At 40.4% G+C, this 19526-nt stretch overlaps 1 protein-coding gene across 4 annotated transcripts; it reads right to left on the bottom strand.

Moving 5' to 3' along the window:
• Positions 1-3813: 3813 nt before the first annotated feature.
• On the bottom strand, positions 3814-19221 carry THTPA (thiamine triphosphatase). 4 transcript variants are annotated; one of them, XM_040420286.1, is made up of 5 exons: positions 19126-19221; positions 14213-14347; positions 12831-13054; positions 5379-5924; positions 3814-4198 (listed from the first exon to the last, which is right to left on the bottom strand). In XM_040420286.1, exons 3-5 carry the CDS (start codon positions 12859-12861, stop codon positions 4098-4100), a joined length of 678 nt encoding a protein of 225 aa, XP_040276220.1. In that variant the 5' UTR covers positions 12862-13054; positions 14213-14347; positions 19126-19221; the 3' UTR covers positions 3814-4097. The 4 variants fall into 4 exon arrangements, with proteins under 4 accessions (XP_040276220.1, XP_040276223.1, XP_040276221.1 ...); XM_040420289.1 differs by lacking the exon at positions 12831-13054; XM_040420287.1 differs by lacking the exon at positions 14213-14347 and having other exon boundaries at positions 19126-19211.
• Positions 19222-19526: the final 305 nt, after the last annotated feature.

Raw genomic sequence — 19526 nt, 5'->3', positions numbered from 1 at the left:
CTTCTGTGAGCTTCCTGTGCCCCCAGTGTGTGCTCCCTGTGACTCCAGTTAGAGCTAGGTCTGCAGCACTTTTAGTACACCACCAAACAGTGTGCTTGTGATGTGGCCGTGCTGCATTCAATTACCGCAGGCTGTCTGGGCCATAGAGGGCTCTAGTTAAACTATTGAAGCATTGTTTAGGTGGTCTGCATTGTTAATTTTTTTATTTACGGTATTTTTTTTTGGGGGGGGGGGGGGCATTGGAGTATAGATTAAGAACTTGACGTCCAAATTAGCAGTGTCTCCCCCCCCCCCCCCCCCCCACAGTACTTGGGGGGAGCAGACCAGGACTGCTAATAAAAGCATCTGTAAAGCTATGTCACACATTGTGGCCATAACAGTGTGTCATCCACAGATTCCCCCATAACAGAGTGTCATCCACAGATCCCCCCCATAACAGAGTGTCATCCACAGATCCCCCCCATAACAGAGTGTCATCCACAGATCCCCCCCATAACAGTGTGTCATCCACAGATTCCCCCCCCATAACAGAGTGTCATCCACAGATCCCCCCATAACAGTGTCATCCACAGATCCCCCCCCCCCCATAACAGTGTGTCATCCATAGATTCCCCCATAACAGTGTGCATGCGCAGCATTATCTTCATTCACTGCTATGGAATTGCCAGTGATCAGCTATTTACAGAACACTTATAGCATAATGGAGGATGACCATGCATGCACATTGTGCTCTCCCTCCTGAATAGGACAACCCCTTTTTTTTCTGCCTGTGGTTTTATAAACTGCACCATGAAAAAAAAATGAACTGACCTGGCCATTCTTCATGTGGGTTCCATGTCCAGAATTCCCTTTGAAAATGGGCATTAATGAAAATCCACAGCAAAACTGCATCAAAAAGTGTGTTATAAAATGCATCAGAAAAAACACATCCAAAAAAGCCTGATGCAGATTCTGCTTACAGTGGAAAAGAGATACAATGTGGCAGTCTACAATCAGCTGCTGTGGTTGCAACCGCTGTTTGTGCCTTCAAAATCATGTCAGGTCCAATATTTCAGGATTTTGGGCCCCACTTATAAATTTTGCCCCGGGTCACACTTTGTCTAAAACCGGCCCTGCTTATGACCTATCCAATGGGGTAGGTCATCAGTGTCTGATCAGTGGGGTTCAAACAAGTGGGACCCCTGCTGATCAGCTGTTTGATCTCACCATGGCCTTCTCACAGCTTTCCCTAGGCACATGACGTCAAGTTCATCAGTGACATGACCTAGGCACAGCTCAACCCCATTCATCTGAGCTGCAATACCAAGCACAGCTGCTATACAATGTATGGCGCTGTGCATGGTAAGTTGCGAGAAGGCCACAGTGCTCAAAGGAGCGTCGGTGCCTTCCCAAAGAACTGATCGTCGGAGGTCCCTGGTTTCAGATCGTCACCTATCAGATACTGATGACCAAGCCAGAGCATAGCTTATCAGTTAAAAAGTATTGGTAATTGATTGAGCAGTTCTCTAGTCATTATAATACTCTGACAAGTCAATTTTATTGAGATTCACTTTTGGCAATGAATTAGGATAGTTAACCACCTCAGCCCCCAGGGCTTAAACACCCTTAATGACCAGGCCACTTTTTACACTTCTGACCTACACTACTTTAACAGTTTATTGCTCGGTCATGCAACTTACCACCCAAATTAATTTTACCTCCTTTTCTTCTCACTAATAGAGCTTTCATTTGGTGGTATTTCATTGCTGCTGACATTTTTACTTTTTTTGTTATTAATCGAAATTTAACTATTTCTTTGCAAAAAAATGACATTTTTCACTTTCAGTTGTAAAATTTTGCAAAAAAAACGACATCCATATATAAATTTCTCTCTAAATTTATTGTTCTACATGTCTTTGATAAAAAAAATGTTTGGGTAAAAAAAAAAATGGTTTGGGTAAAAGTTATAGCGTTTACAAACTATGGTACAAAAATTTGAATTTCCGCTTTTTGAAGCAGCTCTGACTTTCTGAGCACCTGTCATGTTTCCTGAGGTTCTACAATGCCCAGACAGTACAAACACCCCACAAATGACCCCATTTCGGAAAGTACACACCCTAAGGTATTCGCTGATGGGCATAGTGAGTTCATAGAACTTTTTATTTTTTGTCACAAGTTAGCGGAAAATGATGATTTATTTTTTATTTTTTTTTATTTTTTTATTTTTATTATTTTTTTTTCTTACAAAGTCTCATATTCCACTAACTTGTGACAAAAAATAAAAACTTCCATGAACTCACTATGCCCATCACGAAATACCTTGGGGTGTCTTCTTTCCAAAATGGAGTCACTTGTGGGGTAGTTATACTGCCCTGGCATTTTAGGGGCCCAAATGCGTGCGAAGTAGTTTGAAATCAAAATCTGTAAAAAAATGGCCGGTGAAATCCGAAAGGTGCTCTTTGGAATGTGGGCCCCTTTGCAAAAAAGTGTCACACATTTTGGCTGCAAAAAAGTGTCACACATGTGGTATTGCCGTACTCAGGAGAAGTTGGGCAATGTGTTTTGGGGTGTCATTTTACATATACCCATGCAGGGTGAGAGAAATATCTTGGCAAAAGACAACTTTTCCCATTTTTTTATACAAAGTTGGCATTTGACCAAGATATTTCTCTCACCCAGCATGGGTATATGTAAAATGACACCCCAAAACACATTGCCCAACTTCTCCTGAGTACAGCGATACCACATGTGTGACACTTTTCTGCAGCCTAGGTGGGCAAAGGGGCCCACATTCCTTTTATGAGGGCATTTTTAGACATTTGGATCCCAGACTTCATCTCACGCTTTAGGGCCCCTAAAATGCCAGGGCAGTATAAATACCCCACATGTGACCCCATTTTGGAAAGAAGACACCCCAAGGTATTCAATGAGGGGCATGGCGAGTTCATAGAATTTTTTTTTTTTTGGCACAAGTTAGCAGAAATGGATTTTTATTTTTTTTTCTCACAAAGTCTCCCTTTCCGCTAACTTGGGACAAAAATTTCAATCTTTCATGGACTCAATATGCCCCTCACAGAATACCTTGGGGTGTCTTCTTTCCGAAATGGGGTCACATGTGGGGTATTTATACTGCCCTGGCATTCTAGGGGCCCTAAAGCGTGAGAAGAAGTCTGGAATATAAATGTCTAAAAAATTTTCCGCATTTGGATTCCGTGAGGGGTATGGTGAGTTCATGTGAGATTTTATTTTTTGACACAAGTTAGTGGAATATGAGACTTTGTAAGAAAAAAATAAAATATTTCCGCTAACTTGGGCCAAAAAAATGTCTGAATGGAGCCTTACAGGGGGGTGATCAATGACAGGGGGGTGATCAGGGAGTCTATATGGGGTGATCACCCCCCTGTCATTGATCACCCCCCTATAAGGCTCCATTCAGATGTCCCTTATGTGTTTTGCGGATCCGATCCATGTATCGAGCATGCTGCGATTTTCACGGTACGCACAAGTGATGCGTGAAAATCACCGCTCATGTGCACAACCCCATAGAAATGAAAGGGTCAGGATTCAGTGCGGGTGCAATGCGTTCACCTCACGCATTGCACCCGCGCAGAAAACTTGCCAGTGTGAAAGAGGCCTAAGGCTCATACAAGCGCTGCGGTCTCTTTAAACAGCTGATCGGCAGCGGTGCTGGGAGTCGGCCATCCACTGGTGTGATATTGATGACCTATTCTTAGGATAGGTCATTAATATAAAAAAAAAGTAGGACAACCCCTTCAACTCCATTGTCCCATTATATTGTGCAGACTTATGCCACAAAATAGTGAATTAGGCAAAGAGATGTTCTCACCTTTATTAGACATATGCTCAATTAAGGAATGGAGTGAAATTTTTTCCTTTGTCAGTATCATTCCAGACAAAAAGGTATGGCTGAATTACACATCTAGCAACTTCACAGTGTAAGGCTGTTACAAGGATTATTTAAAGGTGATTTGTAGTGGAAAGGCTTGTTATCTTGCTTGACATACATGGCATTTATTCTAGACAACACACACAGCTTTATTTATTACAGTACAATGGAGTGTCCAGTAGACTTTTCCTGTATTCAGTCCATACAAAGATCAAATCACATGGGCTTCCAACAGTTGTCTGTAAAGATCAGCACGATTCATCTGGAGAAACGTAGACACTTTGCCCTGGACTGGTGTCTCCCGGAATACTCCTGCAATAGGGAAAGATACGTTAGCTACAGTAATAAAATCAGAACTAGCACATAAGCAAGTAACGGATCCATTAACATAAACATTTTGAAAATTAAATGCATGCTGTTTCCCTTTTTAATTTTCATTAGTGTATTTAGACTCTCTAGTTAATATTGTTCTACCTTGTGGCATCATGGCAAGCGGCTAGTAAGCACAAGCCGCTGTACTATTACATTGCAGTGTTATGCAGCTGGCACCCGGCTTTCCCTGCCAGGGTTGAAGATGATGGCAACTACGTGGTTAGAGGGAGGAAGCTCCATCTCTCATTCCATCAGACCCTCTGAAGTTCTGATGGGTTGCTACAGTAGCTTGGGGACTAACACCCATCTCCCACCCAAAAACTGATAAAAGTTATACAATACATTATATGTACTCAAAGATTTTGACATTTTAACATACAATTCATCCTTCTGCTTGGCTATCCTATACAGCTGAAAACAGATGTGACAAGGAATACCACCGGTCGGAGGTCAAAAGAACTCTTGGGCTGTGTCGGGTAAATGGAGCCCTGTGGATATGTTTAACATACAGTATATGCTGGGAGCCCTCCCAGACGATATGCTGAGCACAAGGCTGTCATGCATTGTGTACCGAGCCTACAGCACTATAGATAAGAATCTACTTTCATGTTTTGGACATAATACAGATTTTACAATGATTTTAGCAAGAAATGTGAAATTATTTTTTTCCTCACTTTTATATTCTATTTTTGTAGGCATTGTGAATTTTGCAAAGAAGACTGGGCAGGAAAGAGATTTATGTGTCATTCAGAAGATACAACTTTTGTATCTAAAGATAATGATTTGTTACAATCTCAAGTTGTTCACACCGTTACAACTACGGTAAGTACTATGAATGATTTGGTTCATACATTGGATTGCACAGTACAGTAGAACAGACCTGAGGATGGTCACTTACAAGCTACAATTTAGGAAACATTAATAGTTTTGATGTATAGGTAATAAAAGTTCACATATACTGTATCTTCTCATTTATCCTTTGTGCATTTACTCTGGACAGTTATTGTACATAAATGGAACCACCTGGTGGTCAGGACTTAGTCCCATCATGCCTTAGTAACAGCAACAATAGGCAACCACTTTAATGTGCATTTATATATCTATTCCCATTTTATCTTACCTAGTAGTCTACAGATTTCTTCCACCTTCTTGAAAGCATTTTCAACTTCTTCCTGCGTTTTTACAAGGACTTCCACTTCACCTACTGTAAAACCAAAATCCGCCTCATCGAGGTCAACAACAACTTTAGGATCTGAGTTTTCAGCAAGAGGCAACAGGAACCTGCGCCTGCGTGTCACAAAACTGGCAAATTCATTTAATCCAAAAGATTCTATGTTGAGTGGACAAGGGACACCCAGCTCTTCACTAACTCTGCGAATAATATCATCTTCAGAAGTAAGCTCCATGTATTGTGTGGAAGCTCCTTTAAGGCCTTTGGCTCCTCGTTGTGGTGGGTGCTTTAATTCCCAACTGTCTCCCCTCCTTCTCAGCCACATGTCATTCAGTGTCAGGCGTAGATCAGGGCTATCATAGTAAGAGTCTCGAAACGTTATCTCTTCAAGCAGCTTTGCCCCTAGTGCGCACAGTTTTATTTCTACATCTGGTCCTGGGACAAACTTGCGTTCCACCTCGATGAGGCCAGGTAATTGTGAAGAGGGAGACATTTCTGTGAAAAGAAATGTAGAATGATGCCCAGCTAGAAAACGAATGGGCCAAGAAGGAAACTGAATTGTACAACTGTGTATAAAGGCATACGATCGCATTTATAGTGAGAAGGAACATGGTCACAAGGTCTGTACAAAAAAAAGTTCTGTACTAGACAAATTTCACAGCTCAAATACAGCTTTATCTTTTCACCCATGTCCAATCATATGTAAGAAAAAAACCTTCTACATAATAGTATATGCTTATGAAGTGTACCTAGAAATTGTTCTTCATGGTATATTTGTACCAAATAATCAGTTTTCTGCCATAACTCATAACCCAATGTGAAATGAAGGATTGGAAAATAGCATTGGTTTATATACATTTACAGTTTAGGAAGATTATATATACAGTGGGGAAGATTTACTAGGCTAAATGCACCTGAATTCCAGCTCAGTTTGCGTCAAATCCTGGAGTACATCCCTTGAACCTTAAATGTATTCATAGGTTTTAGATGTTGGGGTTAGGCTTAGAGGAAAGAGTATGGCTTATAATGTGCCACATTGCGCTAAAATTTTGGAGCAAAACAAACTGGGGTAAAATCAAGCTCAGAGGTGGCATAACGTTTTAGAAGTGTCCAAAGATGCACCAAACTTATCATACAGCCCCATTATTTCCTTTAATTGATGCAGTTCACTTTTTATGTTATTAGGTTTACTTGCTTGTACTTATGAATAGAATAGTGAGAGCAAGTTTGGGAGGGATTTTTTCCTGTAAATGTATTTCTTTATAGTTCTCCTGTCTGTAGGATCCATTCATCGTTTTGGCCTTTCTGTTATGATACTAATGAAAGTGTTGCTTCTAGGTGATTATATAGTACATAATTAAGTCCTTATTCACATCTCTGTAAGGGTACTTTCACACTAGCGTTTTTTTGGTCCAGCAAAAACGCTTCCGTTACAGATAATACAACCGCCTGAACGGATCCGGTTGTATTATCTTTAACATTTATTTAACATTGCCAAAACAGATCAGTTTTGAACTCTATTGAAAGTCAATGGAGGACAGATTGTTTTCTATTGTGGCAGAGAAAACGCATCCATCCCCATTGACTTGCATTGGGGGTCATGACGGATCCTTTTTGCTCCACATCCCAGGGCGGAAAGACAACTGCAGCATGCTGCGGTTTTCTCTTCGTTCTGGGAACGGAACGGAATGCATTTTGGAGGATTCCGTTCCCTTCAGTTCAGTTTTGTCCCCATTGACAATGAATGGGGACAAAACGGAAGCGTTTTTTTTCCGGTATTGAGCCCCTATGACGGAACTCAATACCAGACAACTTTAACGCTAGTGTGAAACTAGCCTAAGGCTAGTTTCACACTAGCGGTAAAGAGATCTGGCATTGCTGGACGCTATCTGAATGCCCGCTAACCCCATTAATTATAATGGGGACCAGAGGAGATCCGGCCAGAGAGGAGTTTCAGATCCCACAATCTGGCCTATTTAGATACTTCCAACTCAGGCACGCATGTAAAACACAATTTGGCAAGGATCCGATTCAGCTTGAATATAGCTCTATTGAAAAGATTGCAAGACAAAAAGAGGTGTGTAAACCAGTGTCTTCTTTTTACATGGAGCTTACGTTGCAGGCCCTATCACCGTTATCCAAATCTTTGACTAGATGGAAGGTAGACATTCCGCAACTAGAGGATAGACATGAAAAAGAACTAACATATAATTGGAGAAATACGGTAATTAGTGCCAGAGATCAATTAATTCAGACTAAATGGCTACATCGCACATATCTGACACCTGTCAGACTGGAACAGATGCGTAGGTTAGACAGTGCTCAATGTACTAGATGTGACCATGATAGGGAAACCCTGATTCATATGATTTGGAATTGCCCAGTGATAGCAGAGTATTGGTTGGAAATTCATGGGTTCCTCAATGAGAAATTGGGTCTACCAGCAGTCTGCTCCCCAGAGAATAGTCTGTTAGGATTGATAAATGATCTGATCCAAACAAAATACGCTAGGATACTTTATCGACTCTTGATGTTTTATGCCAGGAAATCCATTCTGCTGCATTGGAAGCCTCCGGCAGTCCCGTCAGTTCAACACTGGACTCAGATTATAAATGCGGCTCTACCAATGTACAAATTGACCTTTATAGAGAGGGGGAATGCCGAAAAATTTGAAAAAATCTGGGGACCTTGGTTGAGAGCCAGTTCAGTGATCATTTAGGATTGAGGGAGACAATCAGTCAATGGCCAGGGGTGGGAGGTGTAGGCCAGACCTCTCAACATATGGTAGTTGCTAGGCCGATCCCATTAGCAATAGACCGCCGTTGGGAGCGGAAAATAGACAGAGCCTTCAATGATTGACCATTTACAATAACTAGTTGAAGGAAGAGGAACTGCAGCGCTGTGGTGTGTGAGTGGATGGGGTATCACTTCTGGAGTTGATGAAGCTGAATAACAATCCGTAAACTGATATGTACTAATGTTGTTAAATAAGAGTATGTAACGAAGTATCGTTATGATGTACACAAATATTGAGCATGTACAAGTGATGCTGTCAACTCTAGTCTTGAAACCGTGTTGTAAGTCGGTTTTTCATGTCTTTTTTGAAAAAAAAGAAAGCTTTAAATAAAGACTATTAAAAAAATAAAAGAGGAGATTCGGCCACAACCCAGAAAATATGCAGAGAATCGGCTGGACAAATACCGCAAATTAAACCTACAAAAATGAACAGCGTTCTTGGTTTTGCACAAAAATCAGGAATGTCATACAGTGGGGCAGATTTACTGATCCCATAAATGATGTAAACTTAGTGTGTTCAGAGTACATTTGTCACAGTGTTTCAGGCTAGACACATGTGTCTAACTTTATACCAGCTATTTGTTGACTTATTTTGCAACAGAATTTTATGCCAAAATTGTGGTTCAATTTCAGCACAAAAAAAAATAAAATTTTAGGCCACACCCCTTTCCCACTCAATCATCCTCTTTTCAATTAAGCCACTCCCCCTTGAGCTAGGTGCAGAGGATTTCTCTAAGACTTTCAATAAGTTTTAATTTAAAGGGGGTTGTGTCACTAATCATATTCTACATTTTACAAACCAGCACCTGGATCTGCATATGTTTGTAATAGCATGTAATTAAAAATTTAGTATAGCCAGTGACCTATTCAATAAAATGTATCTGTATAGCGCCACCTGCTGTTTGTTGCTTTTGCTTATTTTTTGTCCGTCTCACTGAGCTGATCGAACGCGCTCAGTTGAAATCTTTATCTGCCACCAGCCATATGTTCTGTTAGAAGCTGGGGCAGTTACAGGGAGAGAGCTGCAGCAGAAAGGACACGCCCCCTGAGCTGCCAAGCTGAAGATAATCTAGCAGAGCAATTGGAGCAGTGAATGTGGAGATCTCTGGATCCATGCCAGGTACAGGGCTGGTTCTAGCTTTTTTACATCAATCATGGCATAACCCCTTTAAGGATTGGAAGTTAACATAGAAAATATCATAAGCAAGAAGTTTCACGTTTTGATTTAATAAACATATAATCGAGTGACATCAGAGATAATGGTACACTAATGAGATATTCATAAACGGTCATGAGTACCAATTTGTTATTTTTTATATAAGAAAAAGAAAACCAACATTAAGGTATAGAAAAGGTAAAGAGGATAATATAGAAACATAAATGAATGAAGGAAAGCACCCTTCGAAAATGTAAAGATAGTATGGCTCCACCTATGCAGGTCACATATCCCATCCACCAAAGATGAAAAGAGAGCCAGGATTCCCAGGCAGTGCAAAGGCGCCAACCTACCTTTCCGGCTGGCTAACATCCTCTCGTTCAAACAGTTTGTGGAAACTTTTCCAAGGTGAATGGGATATGTGGAGATCAGTTCCTAGCAATGGAGAGATGTGCTGAGTGTAAGATATGGCATAGCACTGTACTGTGCGCCTATAACAATGAGCAGGGCTGCAGGAGTGCAAATTCGGATGATCGCTCATATGAATGTGAGTTTACTTGAGAAAATGTATTAAATACAGAAGGTAGAAAAAGGTGGACATTTCCAAAACATGATATAAAGAGGCCATGTCTTTGCAGCCTCGCCAACACCTCTGGGAGGTGATCGGGTATACAGTAGACAATCTCAAAGTCGTATATTACTAGCGTAAAAGTTATTTCTGGTATTGCTCCCAGTGTGAAGCACACAACATGGATCTGCGAGCCCAACAAGCAGCCAGTTCCCATTTCTTACAGCTGAATTGTTTATCAAAGTCTCCCTCCCATTTAAGTAAAGGAGATTTAATTGGAAAATCAAATCTCCTGCGTATAGCTTGTAATATTGACTAGTATATTTTCTTTTAAGGGAAGATGTAGATTGAGGAAAGTCTCCTAATAAAGAAGGAAGGGATTTGTGGAAGTAAGAGATTTGGGAGAGAAAATTCTTAACATGAATGTATTTAGAGAGATCAGAATCCAGTAAATTGTATTTCTCTTGTAGGTATGAGAAAAAGCACACCTATTGTAAAAAAAAAAAAAAAAAAGGATGTGAAATGTAGTGAATGCCCTTATTTAACCAGGAGCTAATACTAATAATAGGTATATAGAAGGATAGAGAGTAGAATGATATAGGGAGAGTCATAGTGAGGCTAGATGCCAAGTTCACGGAGCATCCTAATGTTCAGGAAAGAAACTTGAACTGCTGGGGAGATGACAGAAGAAAGTTTTTGTTGTGTCGGGGAGAGTAAAAAAAAAAAGCTTTTCTAATCTGATACGTGCAATAAAATGGATTTCAGGGAAACTCATGATTTGTCGGAGGAATCTGAGAATACTTTTCTAGTCTAGACTAATGTCAATGTAATGTAAATATGGTGGTGATAGAGATCAAGAAGGCTCATACCTTCATGCATCATATGTTTGGTCATAGTGGCAAGTGAGATATGTTGTCTCGGACGGTTCTATATAAAGGTTGTCATTTGTTTATGTAAAGTTGAAAATGTTGATTGAGATATCAGAATTGTGAGTTTTGCTGAAATAGTACATGATATGTGGTAGTATCAATATTGTATATAGGTCAACTCCAGATTGGTTCAAAAGGTAGAAGATGATTTAATTCTATTTGTATTTTGGATAATAGAGTTGGAAAGTTTGCTCCTACCAGTTTGGTGACAGAGGTGGTGATTTGTATCCCCAAATATGTAATAGAGTTGGAGGACAATTGATATGGAAAATAAGATATCAACCACTGTTTAAGGGTTTGAGGAATGTTGATCCCTAGCATTTATATCGTTAACCTTATATTAAGGAACATGGACAAATATGGGACTAAGGATTTTTTTAACATGAGTCAGTGAGATTTCTGGGGCTGTGATTTTTTACAATAGTCAGTAGAATAAGAAGAAATCTGTTTGCCAAGGTTTGGGAAGAGTAAGAATAGTTGCTTCTAGCATTTCAGTCAGAAAGGACTTGGTCTCCATTGCTTGACTGAAGAAGTTATGAATATGCTGGAGAAGGTGTTTGAATGTTTTAATAAATTCATTGGAGAAGCCATCAGGGCCTGGAGCTTCTCCCAACTTTAGGCCACGTATGGCCCTGGAAATCTCAGTAAGTGATAGAGGCTGATGTGAGGTTGTTCAGAAGTAATAGCAGGAAGATGAAGAGATTTTAATAAATCTTCAATTTGGAAAAGTTGTAGGTTGAAATATGGATGGTTCAGAATTAAGGTTGTAAGTTTTTTTATAATACGAGCTAAAATCGTCATCTATATCATGGTGCATGATTTTGGAATAAGAAGCCGAGAGTATAACAGAAATTCTATATCTGGATTGTGCTGCAAGCAGCATTATACAACATTTTCAAAGGCTTAAAGTCTTTATCAAAGTCTAAAACCGAGTGTGAGAGTTCTGAGAGCTAGTCTGGCAACAGGCAAATATTTAAGTATAAAAGCAGAAGAATTGGTTTGGTTTAAGCTTTCTGGGGAAGCAATTTTCTCTGAGAGGAGTTGGGTATGTGAGCAGTTGATTTTTAAATCTAGTAGTGTGTTGAATTAACAAGCAGATATACGCTTTATGAGAGTGGTCTTGGGGGGAAGGTGTGTTAAAACGAAAAAATTCTTCTATTTCAGAGGAAAGGGTATAATGTATATATTAAAGAGAATAGAGGTAGGAGTTGTTGCATTGGGGCATGATCCAACCAAGTTAAGTATCCTGTTTTACATTTTGTAATATTATGTACGGACTATTTAGTAGTAAGAAACATGTCTATACAGGTTTAGGTATAGTGCCTGTGGTCCCCTTTGGAAGCATGTAAGCATCGCCAGTTTAGTTGTGGGGGAGGTCTGCTACCTTTGTTTGTGGAATCAATTTGTACATATGATAAGGTTATCTTTAGTTTTTCTCTGAAGCCTTTTTTTTTTGCGACATTAAAGGTAATGTGTCAACAGAAAATGACCTATTGTATAAGTCATGTTTTTATGTTAAACACATTTTTAAAGAATTTTTGGTGATGTTATATTTCATTTTCCATGTCAATATCCATATTTAAACAAAATCCATACAATCTTGCAGTTTTTGCACTGACCACTAAGGCTGGGTTCACATCTGCACTGTGAATTCCAGCAGTCTGTTTCGGTGAAAGAACAGACTGACGGTGTTGACCATATCCAGCATAGTCGGATACCACAGTGCATCACCGGATCCCCATTCACTGGGACCCAGCGGTAATCCAGCTGCTTTCTGGCATATGTGCTGACTTTCGGCCAGACAAAAAATTTGGTGTGTAGCATTTTTTTCCAAACGCAGATGTAAACCTGGCCTAAGCCTAATAATAGGTGCCACTTCTTGGTCTGTACAGATCACTTTACTGCATTTACCTGCTTACCTGTCATTCTAATCCTGCCTGTAATAATATTACCTGTGTGTATAGATAACACAGGATCCACCATTCACAATAGGTGACTGTCAAAGCTTGTCTACTTCTTTCTTGTACAATGACCTGTGCACAGATCATGCCTAGAAAATTCTCCCATAGAAGACAATAAAGTCCCCTCCTGACCAAGGGCTTCATGAATGCTATTAAGAACAGCTCAGGCAAGATGGCCGCCCCATAATAATGTTCAGGAAATTGAATAACTAAATCTGCAATCAAAAAATAAAAATTGATTATAAAAAAAGGAGTTGTTATAAATGGCAGGAAAAAGTTTTGGTGACACATTCCCTTTAAGGAAGTAAGCCTAAGAGGAACTCAGAGCATAGACATTTATGACTGTAAAGCTTGTATTGTTAATGGTGCATATGAGGGTAATATACTTCCCCTTGTCATCCATGTAGACCTCTAATATTTGGAAGGAAGCTCAGTTTTTGACAGGAATGAACACCCCTTTTTCTTATCGGCACTGGAGTAGATGTAAAGGAAGTTTATTGGTTAATTTTGGAGGGGATTCTTTCTGAAAATGGGATTCTGGTAAACACAATACATCTGCTTTAGATCTGTGAGTCCCTCTCCAAAAAGGGATTTTTGTAGGGGCACTTAAGGCCTCTAACACTCATACACAAGAACTTTACTGACATCGGGATTCTGTGGAGGTAAGGATGGTATATACAGGATTCAACTCATACACTTCTGTATAAATTGGATGACAAGAAAAAGGCCTGAGTTGAGTCAAGGGTGCCATCCATAAACAGTGGTAAACATATTAATAAAATGTACAAAAAATTGAAGTACAAGGGTTCTATAGTGTTCTATCCTCCTGATATAATGATGAAAACAAAACCCTAAGTTAATGGGTCAATAATGATAAATGTTGGGCAGGTCCGGCACTGGGGTTTCCCTCCACCTCTACTGACGAAGCTGGGCAGTCACTAGGCTGCGTATGGGAATTGGTAGGGGAGTTATTTTTGTCCTCTGGGGTCACGCTCAATAGGGTGATCGTGGTGCTCCTCTGATAGGTAAAAGTCCAGGCCAAGTAAGGCGAGATAGGGTCAGAGACCCAGCATTTGGATCCTGGAGACCCCAATGGTGGCACCACTTTGAGACCCTGTGGTAAGACTGTTTCTTTTTTACTAAGCACTGGTAATCAAGGCACACTCCTGCAGCACATATTTTTATTATCTTATATTTATTGTTGATTAAACGCTAAGCTTTAACAAGGTCACCCATTTTGTCGTTATACATCCTCCTGGTATAGGAAAAACATTCTGATCAGTAAAGAATGCTGCTCAAACTCGGGAATCAGTTTGTAATATGCAAAGAGTCACATTAAATGATCTGCTTCATGTAAACGAAAAGGAAAGTACCTCAGTATTTCTTCTAGACTAAGGTCAATTCTGAGGTGGACTTGGCTGGAGAAGTTGAAGATCTGGGGCTTCTTTGAGTAATTGAGGGTGAATTGACTTCTAGACCCCACAGGTGCAGCACATAAAGGCTTTGATCTATAGTAAAAAAAAATGTGGATGAGTCATTTTTTGTATAATAGGTTTTGTAGGAAACACCTACTTGTACAGGATTAGCGCATAGCAAATATGGTGCCAATATTCAAAAAGGGTGCCAAAAACAGAGCCCGGAAACTATAGGCCGGTAAGTTTAACATCTGTTGTGGGTAAACTGTTTGAAGGTTTTCTAAGAGATGCTACCTTGGAGGATCTCAATGAAAATAAGCAAATAACGCCATATCAGCATGGCTTCGTGAGGGATCGGCCATGCCAAACTAATTTAATCAGTTTCTATGAGGAGGTAAGTTCTAGACTTGACAGTGGTGAATCAATGGATGTCGTATATCTGGACTTCTCCAAAGCATTTGACACTGTACCACATAAAAGGTTAGTATATAAAATGAGAATGCTTGGACTGGGAGAAAATGTCTGTAAGTGGGTAAGTAACTGGCTCAATGATAGAAAACAGAGGGTGGTTATTAACGGTACACACTCAGGTTGGGTCACTGTCACTAGTGGGGTACCTCAGGGGTCAGTATTGGGCCCTATTCTCTACAATATATTTATTAATGATCTTGTAGAAGGCTTGCACAGTAAAATATGAATTTTTGCATATTACACTAAACTGTGTAAAGTAATAAACACTGACGAGGACAGTATACTACTACAGAGGGATCTGGATAGATTGGAGGCTTGGGCAGAGAAGTGGCAGATGAGGTTTAACACTGACAAATGTAAGGTTAAGGAATAATGCAAGTCACCCGTACATACTAAATGGTAAAACACTCGGTAACACTGACATGGAAAAGGATCTAGGAATTTTAATAAACAGCAAACTAAGCAGTAAAAACCAGTGTCAGGCAGCTGCTGCCAAGGCCAATAAGATAATGGGTTGCATCAAAAGGGGCATAGATTCCCGTGATAAGAACATAGTCCTACCACTTTACAAATCATTAGTCAGACCACACATGGAGTACTGTGTACAGTTCTGGGCTCCTGTAAACAAGGCAGACATAGCAGAGCTAGAGAGGGTTCAGAGGAGGGTAACTAACATAATAACTGGAATGGGGCAACTACAGTACCCTGAAAGATTATCAACATTAGGGTTATTAACTTTAGAAAGAAGACGACTGAGGGGAGATCTAATTACTATGTATAAATATATCAGGGGTCAGTACAGAGATCTATCCCATCATCTATTTATCCCCAGGACTGTGACTGTGACGAGGGGACATCCTCTGCGTCTGGAGGAAAGAAGGTTTGTACACAAACATAGAAGAGGATTCTTTACGGTAAGAGCAGTGAGACTATGGAACTCTCTGCCTGAGGAGGTGGTGATGGTGAGTACAATAAAGGAATTCAAGAGGGGCCTGGATGTATTTCTGGAGTGTAATAATATTACAGGCTATAGCTACTAGAGAGGGGTCGTTGATCCAGGGAGTTATTCTGATTGTAGTCGGGAAGGAATTTTTTATTCCCCTAAAGTGGGGAAAATTGGCTTCTACCTCACAGTTTTTTTTTTTTTTGCCTTCCTCTGGATCAACTTGCAGGATAACAGGCCGAACTGGATGGACAGATGTCTTTTTTCGGCCTTATATACTATGTTGCTATGTGTGCGACTTTGTCCCATAGGATTTGTGTGACTTGTTTCTTCCTGGCTGCAATTGTAGCTTGAGAGAGGTCAGTAAAGAGCATTATATTTTCATATGGTTCAGGCAGATGTTTAGCCCGTCTTGATTTTTGCATTAGTTCTTCCTTCACATGAAAGAAATGAATACGAGCAATAACAGCACTTCGTAAAGCGCCAGATATACCTTTTGGCTTCAGAAGATGGTGGGCCATATCCACAATAGCAATATTAAGATCATGTCCTAGAGACCCTCCACTATCTAGTAACATATATGTTGCGTAATGTTATAAATATATTGTGTGAGTCTGTATACTTTGATGCCACCATTGTGTAACATTATCTGTTACAAAAAAAAACTTCAGGCCCTATTACATCTGAAGATAATCTTTCAGATCATCGTTTGTATTGGGTAATCTTAACATTCTTAAAAATCCTTGTTTGTTAGTGGCTGATTGTGCTGTGTAATCACGATCTGTTATTGGCAAATAGTGCTTCATTATGGGTACGAGCGATGACATTAGCGATCGATTGTCCCCATACTGAGGAGGAGATTGCTGCATGTAATAGCAGCAGTCTCCTCCACTAACGAGCAGGCGATTGCCAGGCAATGAACGCTTCACTCCCCACAATTGCCTGCAGGTGTAATAGGGCTCTTAGTGCCGTTCAGTCTGAACCTAGTGTGGGTAACATACATCCACTGTGATAATTCAATTAGACTCAATGCCACTGTGGCAGTAAAAATTCCTGTTGTAATCAGATTAACAATAAATCTGGCATGATGAGACTGGTACCTGTGTTACTGGGAGCAGGACTAAACATTACCTTCTGGCTGGCATTACCACTTAATGAGGATCTGACATTCTGGGACCCATACACATGTCATATTTGGTCGCGAAATGGTCGGCAGGATAAAATATAAGATATAAAAACATGATAGCACCCGTATGTCCGCAATAGTAAATGGGGAGACATGGAAGGTCATTAATTAAGACAGGTGTTTTAGACGCCGGCCTCTACATAACTTTGGCGAATCCACCACCAGTCTAAATGTAAGGGCTGTTTCACACGAGCGAGTCCATTGCGGGAATCACGCTCCGTGCGCGAGTGTGATCCTCCGCTCTGGATTGCAGGAGCACACGGCATTATCATGATTTATAATGCTGTGTGTCTCTGCATGGCCTTTTTTCCACAGAATCATAGCAACATAAAGCTGTCAGTATGATTTTGTAGAAATAAGGTCAAGCAGAGACACACAGCATTATAAATCATGATAATGCCGTGCGCTCCTGCAAGTCCAGAACGGAGGATCACACTCACACACGGAGCGTGATTCCCGCAATGGACTCGCTCGTGTGAAACAGCCCTTATACTGATTCGTTGCTGGCTTAAATTTAGACCATTTTCTACGCCTAAAACAGGCATAGAAAATGATAAATGAGACAGGGCTGCCAGCCCTTCCCTGCCCAATCCCCCCTTCCTCCCCAGACCTGGTGTGAGCGGAGAAAAGTGACAGACTTCTGCGCAAATAACCTTTGTGCCGGAATCTGCGGCAGATATAAGCCAGAAAACTGCTGTCTGTCTGATAGTTAATGACCCCCATAGTTTTTAATATTTCATGGTGGGGTAAGGAGGTGGAGTACACATGTTTAATGAGTGCATTCCTAGCAGGCTGGGCCAAAAAATGTGAGGGGGATCCCTCTTGTCTCCACCCTCTGGACATTCCATTTGGGTTGTGTTCCGAGGGCATGCAGAACTGCATGTGTGAAATAGATCAACCCTTGGGAGTTGCACCCGGGTCATATGACAGGGGGGTAATGGGTTATCCTGTCAAGCTGGTGTCAGCCACATTTATCAACTGCTTTTAAAAAGTCACAAAAATTGTTGTAAACTTACTCCAGTAAAGTGTCTGTGAAGGTTCTCATTTATCCAGGTCATGGTATATCTGTAAAGAATATCTGTATTTCTGTAAAGAATAAATCAAGGCAACTGGACTTACTGTAGATTTCTTGAAAACATTTCACTCGTTCTTCTTTTAACGAGCTTTCTCAATTCTGAGAAAGCTCGTTGGAAGAACTGAGAAAGCTCGTTGGAAGAACTGAGAAAAGCTCGTTGGAAGGACGAGTGAAACGTTTTCAAGAAATCTACAGTAAGTCCAGTTGCCTTGATTTATTCTTTACAGATTTACTCCAGTAAAGGTGTGATGTAGAAACTAGTCACATCTCAAGACAGAAGACTTAAAGATGCATGAAATTTGTGCGACCTTTTGATAAATTTGGTGCAGACTACAGCAACGTAGACCCCCGCCGAACCGGCTTTCAAAATGTTCGCCATGATAAATCTGCCCCAGTAGCTAAATTGCCGTTATTGGCATCTACTTGGGTTGTTGCTACTTTTAGTGCACAAAGGGAGACCTGAAATGTGGAGTCCGCTAGTTATGCAGAAAGCCCCTACCTAGATTCTAGATTTTTCCTGAATGAAAACATTGTCGTATATCAATAACCAACTGGAGAAAACAGCATTTATATATCAGGAACTCTATAGGTTCACTCCTAGGTTGGTATGGTGGCAAAAACACACCAAGGAAACCTTCTTGGAAATGAGCATACCTGAAATCAGCTTTGATCAGAAACAAGACAATGGGGGTAGGTTCATGTCATTATCCTCAAAGCTGAGCAGACATTCCCCCTGCATGTTCCTGCAGTGTATACATACTGCAGACAAATTCCGCTCTCTGGTGAAATACTGTATCTCCAGTAGACTTGTGCTGAAATACAGGACTTGTGCTTTTCATGTTAACACATACTCTTTTGGGTGGAATATTTGGAGTAGGGATATCCCAGATATGCTCTTCTTCTGATGGCAGCAATTCTGACCTTGACTAAAATACTGTATAAATCTGCCCTTGTTTATGTAGAAGATTGTTATAAAGATAGAACAAAAATAATTGTAGAATCACGTCGTGACCATGCAAGAATCAAACGCTATGTGCAAGCTGTCCATTGAATTTTGTTTTTATATTGCATATAGAGTGTAGTTGTATTACTATGAAATGATGAGAACGCAGTGCGTGTATGCTTCCCCCAGTTAAGTAAAAACAGTACTTGTTTTTTTTTGTTTGTTTTTGCTTCTGAAAATGTAGAAATCAAACCTGAGTTCATAATGCAGGGAATCTGCAGCCAAAGGACATTGCTCACGAAGAATACAGCAGTGTGTTCAGTTGCTGGGGGAGGGAATATGGTGCCGCTCTGCTCCTGTTGGTGGGAGTTAGAGACTTCCCTGCTGTGCAATGTCTGATGGGATTTGTAGTTTTTCCCAACCAAACATGAATATACTGTGATAGAGATGAAAACTACAAGCGCCAGAAGTCTGTTTAAATAGGAACATGCTTGTTAAAGGAAACCGCTGACAATTAGTGCAAGACACTGATCAGTTTAAAGGGATACACACATACTTGACTTAAAGGAAACGTGTCACCAAAAATTCTCTCTGCCAGTTAAAACCAGATAGTAACACAAATCCTTTTTTTTTAAATCTCTTGTTATTTCCTGA

The sequence above is a fragment of the Bufo bufo genome, chromosome 2, assembly GCF_905171765.1.
Source record: "Bufo bufo chromosome 2, aBufBuf1.1, whole genome shotgun sequence".
Classification (NCBI taxonomy): domain Eukaryota; kingdom Metazoa; phylum Chordata; class Amphibia; order Anura; family Bufonidae; genus Bufo; species Bufo bufo.
Note: the sequence above shows the minus strand (reverse complement) of the source record. Positions and strands in the feature narration are given on the sequence as shown.

Excerpts from the sequence above, each read along its gene's own strand:
- THTPA (XM_040420286.1), bottom strand. The coding sequence starts at position 12,861 with ATGGTGGATCCTGTGTTATCTATACACACAG. Across the intron at positions 5,925-12,830 it reads TGTGTTATCTATACACACAG|AAATGTCTCCCTCTTCACAA; the intron begins GTAATATTATTA and ends TTCTTTTCACAG. Across the intron at positions 4,199-5,378 it reads AGAAATCTGTAGACTACTAG|GAGTATTCCGGGAGACACCA; the intron begins GTAAGATAAAAT and ends TCCCTATTGCAG.